The sequence below is a fragment of the Alosa sapidissima genome, chromosome 8 (assembly GCF_018492685.1).
Source record: "Alosa sapidissima isolate fAloSap1 chromosome 8, fAloSap1.pri, whole genome shotgun sequence".
NCBI classification, from domain to species: Eukaryota; Metazoa; Chordata; class Actinopteri; order Clupeiformes; family Clupeidae; genus Alosa; species Alosa sapidissima.
Window position 1 is genome coordinate 31762329 of NC_055964.1, and position 7500 is coordinate 31769828.

Sequence of the window (7500 nt, forward strand, 5' to 3'; positions counted from 1 at the left end):
TACTGCATGGTTGCGTAAGAAGCCATCAGGCATCAAACCATCATCATCGAAGGTGACAAACCACTCTACTCTCAGAGTGTGGAGGAGTCATGTCTCTCGCTGAGCGAACACGAGAGAGGTTATTTGTCTCAACAGGGAAGACTGATGGGCAGGAAGTCCTTTGAAACACACACACACACACACACACACGCAGGTCTTTCCAGCTGGTCATCTCTGAAGACGCTTGACGTCGTTGAATGTGACTCGTTTTCTCGTCTGCCCCCTGTGTCCTCTGCAGAACCGGAGTCGGCTGGAGGAGCATGAGAAAGATGTGGTCAGTGCCTTGCGTTACTTCAAGACCATCATCGACAAGATGGTGGTGGACAAGAAGGTTCTAGAGATGTTGCCCGGTTCTGCCAGCAAGGTTCTAGAGGCTGTTCTGCCTCTGGTCCAGGTGGACCCAAGGATACAGCACAGGTAAGAACAACAGCTGTAGTTGCGCGCACACACACACACACACACACACACACACACACACACACACACACACACACAGACACAGACAAGATGGCTTTGTAGCACTACCTCAGTTAGCTTCCAACTCAAGCAAGATGGCTTTGTAGCACTACCTCAGTTACTGTAGCTTCCAACTCAAGCAAGATGGCTTTGTAACACTACCTCTGTCAACCATGTTTGTTGTGTGTTGTCTTTTGGATCATGTTCGCACTACAGTGATTTCTAATTAGGCTTTTATATCTTATCATGTGCTGTAACCCAAATCAGCCGACTATACAGTAGAGGAATGCATTGTCATCCTCAGTATGGGTGTCCACTGCATATGGCCCTGCTATGTCCTTGGTGGTGTCAGTGCCCAGTTTGTCCTACGGAGTTAACCCTCTCTGAGGTCGTGATCAGACAGGACGCTGGTTTTGCAGCTCCAAGCGGAAAAACAATGCCTGTTGTCATTCGCGTTTTTATTAAAAGATCGTGCACCTGGCGTTTTACAAGCGTCAAACCGAACCGTGCCCCTGTGTCTGATGGTGCCCCTGTGTCTGATGGTGCCCCTGTGTCTGATGGTGCCCCTGTGTCTGATGGTGCCCCGTGTATGATCGCGCCCCGTGTATGATCGCGCCCCGTGTATGATGCTTCCCCGTGTATGATCGCGCCCTGTGTCTGACCGCGCACTTCCTGTCCCCTGCAGCTCGGCCGTGTCTTCGTGTCTGAACCGGGTCTACCAGAGCCTGGGCAACCTCATCCACTGGTCCGACCAGGTGATGCTCGGAGACGAAGACATCAACCTGGACGACAAGGAGACCATCGTGTCAGTCACCACGGTGATCAGAGCGGTACTGGATGGCGTTAAGGTGAGTGTGTGTGTGTGTGTGTGTGTGTGTGTGTGTGAACGATAGTGTGAACGAGTGTGTATGAGTTTGTGTCTGAATCGCCAACAGTTTACACTCATGGAGTTGTCCCAGCTGATTGGTCCATAATCAGTGATGGCGTGTAGTTGTTTGGTCCCTGATGAGCGCTGTTCTCTGGATGATGGCCTTTTGTGCATGAACGAGAGGTTTCCTGACCTGTGTGTGCCGCCGCCCTGCTGTGGCCTCTGTTTGACCTTTGACCTTTGACCTATGCTGTGCCCTCCAGGAGCTGGTGAAGCTGACCATTGAGAAGCAGGAGCACCCTTCCCCCACCTCCCCCGTCAAGCCCGTGCCTCCTGTGACCATCCAGGACAGGTGTGTGTGTGTGTGTGCGCGTGTGTGTGTGTTCCATGGCATTTACTATAGTTGTCCTTTTGCCCACTATTGGGCCCCTTGAAGTCTTTGGTTTTCTGTTGTGTGCCATGCATGTGTGTGTCTGCTGTTTGGTTTGTGTGTGTGTGTGTGTGTTTTCTTTTGGTGAGAGCATTGTGAGTTAATACTGAAGTGTGTGTGTGTGTGTGTGTGTGTGTAGCACGCCGGAGGCTCCTGCGGATGAGACTGTTGGAGAGAAAGAGAAGGAGAAAGAGAAGGATGGAGAGAGGGAGGCGCCCATGACGCCCTCCTCCACCTTAACACGGTCCACCGAAGTCCTCAACGACTCCACCGATGAGGAGGTGGCCCCCCCAAAACCCCCCCTCCCCGGGCTGAAGGTTCCTGAGCACTGGTAAGAATAACACACACTCACACTCACTCACACACTCACCATCACCACCAATGAGGAAGTGCCGCCCCCATATTTAAATGTGCGTGTTGTGGGTTGGAGACTCTCGAGTCTTGATATGACTGTTCAGAGCCTCAGATACAGAAACAGTGCAGATGCGAAAGCCAAGCTTACAGTAAGATGGAAACGGGCTGGTTTGACACTTTGCACTTATCTAGTAGGTGTGTGTGTGTGCTGGTTTTACTTTGCATTTTGCACCTATCTAGTAGGTGTGTGTGCTGGTTTTACTTTGCATTTTGCACCAATCTGAGGCGTGTGTGTGTGTACGTGCATGCGTGTGCACTCCAGTGACTTTGTGTGCTTGGCTTCTCGAAAGTTCCCCAGCTCAGGCGTGATCTGTGAGCAGACTGACCACGGCATCCACAGAGTATGTGTGTGTGTGTGTGTATAGTGACCTGCAGCAGACTGTGAGCAGACTGACCACGGCATCCACAGACTGTGTGTGTGTGCTTGTGTGTGTGTGTGTGTGTGTGTGTCTGTATGTGTATGTGACCTGCAGCAGACTGTGAGCAGACTGACCACGGCATCCACAGAGTGTGTGTGTGTGTGTGTGACCTGCAGCAGACTGTGAGCAGACTGACCACGGCATCCATCCGTTACGAACAGAGTACTGATGCTCTGTGGAGGAACTGATACGTATGCGCCTCTGGACGCTACGCTGAGCAGGTAGTGTGACACCTGAGGGTGAGACTGGGCAGGTAGTGTGACACCTGAGGGTGAGACTGGGCAGGTAGTGTGATACCTGAGGGTGAGACTGGGCAGGTAGTGTGATACCTGAGGGTGGCAAGACTGGTCAGTGACAGCGATACCAGTTGACATCAAGATAGCCAGTGACAGCGGTTGCTAGGTTTGCCACATTTTGTGTAAGCCCATTGTTAGAAACCACATACAGACACACTGGATGTAACCAACTTTACATAACGTGTGCCAGTCCAAATCAGTTAATGAAGAGAAAATGTTAATGGTCATATTGCTCATCTTACTTGGGAGCTAAATTTAACTCAACTTGGCACTCTGCTCCAGGGCAAGGCTGCTGACGGGCACTCTGCTCCAGGGCAAGGCTGCTGACGGGCACTCTGCTCCAGGGCAAGGCTGCTGACGGGCACTCTGCTCCAGGGCAAGGCTGCTGACGGGCACTCTGCTCCAGGGCAAGGCTGCGTAAGGGTTTATTTAGGCCGAGAAGGCATGAAAAGAGAGAGAAGGCAGGAAAAGAGAGAGAAGGCAGGAAAAGAGAGAGAAGGCAGGAAAAGAGAGAGCCAAAACAGCTCACGTTACCCCAGCGTCCATGTAATGCAGGGAGCAGCATCACTCTTCATGTGTGTGGATGGATCTGTGTAATGCAGGGAGCAGCATGACTCTTCATGTGTGTGGATGGATCTGTGTAATGCAGGGAGCAGCATGACTCTTCATGTGTGTGGATGGATCTGTGTAATGCAGGGAGCAGCATCACTCTTCATGTGTGTGGATGGATCTGTGTAATGCAGGGAGCAGCATCACTCTTCATGTGTGTCAGTTTTATTTATATCCGTTACAGACTTGTGTGTGTGTTTACACACTGACCCATACTGCACCTTACAGACGTGTGTGTGTTTACACACTGACCCATACTGCACCTTACAGACGTTTGTGTGTTTACACACTGACCCATACTAGTGAGCACCTTACAGACTTGTGTGTGTGTTTACACACTGACCCATACTGCACCTTACAGACGTGTGTGTGTGTTTACACACTGACCCATACTAGTGAGCACCTTACAGACGTGTGTGTGTTTACACACTGACCCATACTAATGAGCACCTTACAGACGTGTGTGTGTGTGTTTACACACTGACCCATACTGCACCTTACAGACGTGTGTGTGTGTGTTTACACACTGACCCATACTGCACCTTACAGACGTGTGTGTGTGTGTGTTTACACACTGACCCATACTAGTGAGCACCTTATAGACGTGTGTGTGTTTACACACTGACCCATACTAATGAGCACCTTACAGACGTGTGTGTGTGTGTTTACACACTGACCCATACTGCACCTTACAGACGTGTGTGTGTTTACACACTGGACCCATACTAGTGAGCACCTTATAGACGTGTGTGTGTTTACACACTGACCCATACTAGTGAGCACCTTATAGACGTGTGTGTGTGTGTTTACACACTGGACCCATACTAGTGAGCACCTTACAGACGTGTGTGTGTTTACACACTGACCCATACTAATGAGCACCTTACAGACGTGTGTGTGTGTGTTTACACACTGACCCATACTGCACCTTACAGACGTGTGTGTGTTTACACACTGGACCCATACTAATGAGCACCTTACAGACGTGTGTGTGTGTGTGTTTACACACTGGACCCATACTAGTGAGCACCTTACAGACGTGTGTGTGTGTGTGTGTGTGTGTGTGTTTACACACTGACCCATACTAGTGAGCACCTTACAGACGTGTGTGTGTGTGTGTTTACACACTGACCCATACTAGTGAGCACCTTATAGACGTGTGTGTGTTTACACACTGACCCATACTAGTGAGCACCTTACAGACGTGTGTGTGTGTGTGTTTACACACTGACCCATACTAGTGAGCACCTTATAGACGTGTGTGTGTTTACACACTGACCCATACTAGTGAGCACCTTACAGACGTGTGTGTGTGTGTGTGTTTACACACTGACCCATACTAGTGAGCACCTTACAGACGTGTGTGTGTGTGTGTGTTTACACACTGACCCATACTAGTGAGCACCTTACAGACGTGTGTGTGTGTGTGTGTGTTTACACACTGACCCATACTAGTGAGCACCTTATAGACGTGTGTGTGTTTACACACTGACCCATACTAATGAGCACCTTACAGACGTGTGTGTGTGTGTGTGTTTACACACTGACCCATACTAATGAGCACCTTACAGACGTGTGTGTGTGTGTGTTTACACACTGACCCATACTAGTGAGCACCTTACAGACGTGTGTGTGTGTGTTTACACACTGACCCATACTAGTGAGCACCTTACAGACTTGTGTGTGTGTGTGTGTTTACACACTGACCCATACTGCACCTTACAGACGTGTGTGTGTTTACACACTGACCCATACTAGTGAGCACCTTACAGACTTGTGTGTGTGTGTGTGTGTTTACACACTGACCCATACTAGTGAGCACCTTACAGACGTGTGTGTGTGTGTGTGTGTGTGTTTACACACTGGACCCATACTAATGAGCACCTTACAGACGTGTGTGTGTGTGTGTGTGTGTTTACACACTGACCCATACTAGTGAGCACCTTACAGACGTGTGTGTGTTTACACACTGACCCATACTAGTGAGCACCTTACAGACGTGTGTGTGTGTGTGTGTGTTTACACACTGACCCATACTAATGAGCACCTTACAGACGTGTGTGTGTGTGTGTGTGTTTACACACTGACCCATACTAGTGAGCACCTTACAGACGTGTGTGTGTGTGTGTGTGTGTGTTTACACACTGGACCCATACTAGTGAGCACCTTACAGACGTGTGTGTGTTTACACACTGACCCATACTAGTGAGCACCTTACAGACGTGTGTGTGTGTGTGTGTGTTTACACACTGACCCATACTAATGAGCACCTTACAGACGTGTGTGTGTGTGTGTGTGTTTACACACTGACCCATACTGCACCTTACAGACGTGTGTGTGTGTGTGTTTACACACTGACCCATACTGCACCTTACAGACGTGTGTGTGTGTGTGTTTACACACTGACCCATACTAGTGAGCACCTTACAGACGTGTGTGTGTGTGTGTGTGTGTGTGTGTGTTTACACACTGACCCATACTAGTGGCTAAGGAGACCAGGTGAGACTGGCTCGTGTTGTTGTCAGCACCTTGCACACTTGACATTATTCCCCCAGCATGGCAGAGCAGAGGTGCAGAAAGGGAACTCTATCTATATCTATATCTATATATATCTATCTATCAGGGTTTCCGTTGTCCGGTAATTACCGGACATTGGCCGGAAAAAAAATGAAATCTCTCCAATTGAAATTGGCTAATAATCCCGTCCCCTAACACAATCTGATTTTGAGAATAAGTCTTAATGTGTAAGCCTATATTATACGTCCTCTGGCTATGTTTCTAAATGAACAGGCTCTACCGTTTGAAAAGTAAGTAAACAGGGCATTTATTAATTAAATTGAGGGCAGCCGTGGCCCATCTGTCGGAATCAGTGACATTGGAAGTGGATCTGGCTATGATCTGCAGGGTTAGGGCCTCCTCGACGAGGTGATTACTGGTCCGCGGATAATTTCTGGCACAATTAAACGGTATCATTGAACTGCGGTCGAAAGAAAAAGAAACTTCCCAGAATAGGAAACATTTCTTAATTTATTGTTATCAAATTAAGAGGCATAGCATTAGGGGCTAGTGGTGTGAGCGCTCATTCTTGTGTGTTCGCATCTGTGTAAGTTAAACAGTCACCACTGGAGATAACGTGGGTAGCAGCAACAAACAACGTAGCCTTTTTAAAACAACGAACGAAGCGGACTCTTGCTGTCCATGAAAAGATACTGGCTAGATCTTGTTAGGCATGTTTAAGTTAGGCTAATGAACATGTTGCATTCTATACAGCCTGATTATGTCATTCTTTAAGCTACATAGCCTGTCTCCAGTTTTCCTCAATTTGACTAATTAAGAAGGGATAATAGGATATTTGACCGGCATATCATCAAAATGTCCGGAAAACTAAACCTCTGCCGGTCACTTTGACCGGCACCATTTTTTTCTAGCGGAAACTCTGATCTATATATATATTTTATCTGTGTTTATTATAGATATTTCTCTGTGTGTGTGTGTGTGTGTGTGTGTGTCTGTGCCTGTGCCTGTGTCTGTGTCTGTGTCCTATTTAACCTTCAGCCTATTTAACAAAGCTGGTGAAATATCAGCCTCTTGTACAGCAGATTTGCGGTCGTGGCTCCAAATTCCAATATCTTGTGCTTATATTTGGCAGGTTGGGTCACGTGCAGTACATAGGCTGATCACTAGGAGTCTCAGCATAGCTATTGCAGTGGTTCTCAAACTGTGGTAAGGGTACCACTGGTGGTATGCGAACTCTGGCTAGTGGTACTCAGGGAGTCTCCAAGGTGTCTTTTCATAAAGAGTTGACAACGCAAAACAGTATGTAAAATATGTAGTTGAATTGGCCTGTACACACCTGTATTTTAATGCCGGTCATAATGGTGGTACTTGGAGAGCCAACTGTTTTCGTGGGTGGTACTCATTGTGAAAAGTTTGAGAACCACTGCATTATTGGACGTCTGGAAGTGGTGT

At 48.1% G+C, this 7500-nt stretch overlaps 1 protein-coding gene across 1 annotated transcript in view; it reads left to right on the forward strand.

Moving 5' to 3' along the window:
• rapgef1a (Rap guanine nucleotide exchange factor (GEF) 1a) overlaps positions 1-7500 on the forward strand; it is a 78300-nt gene that overhangs the window by 36785 nt on the left and 34015 nt on the right. The window contains 1 exon segment of the mRNA XM_042101548.1: positions 2009-2124. Coding sequence (XP_041957482.1) covers positions 2009-2124 — 116 coding nt within the window.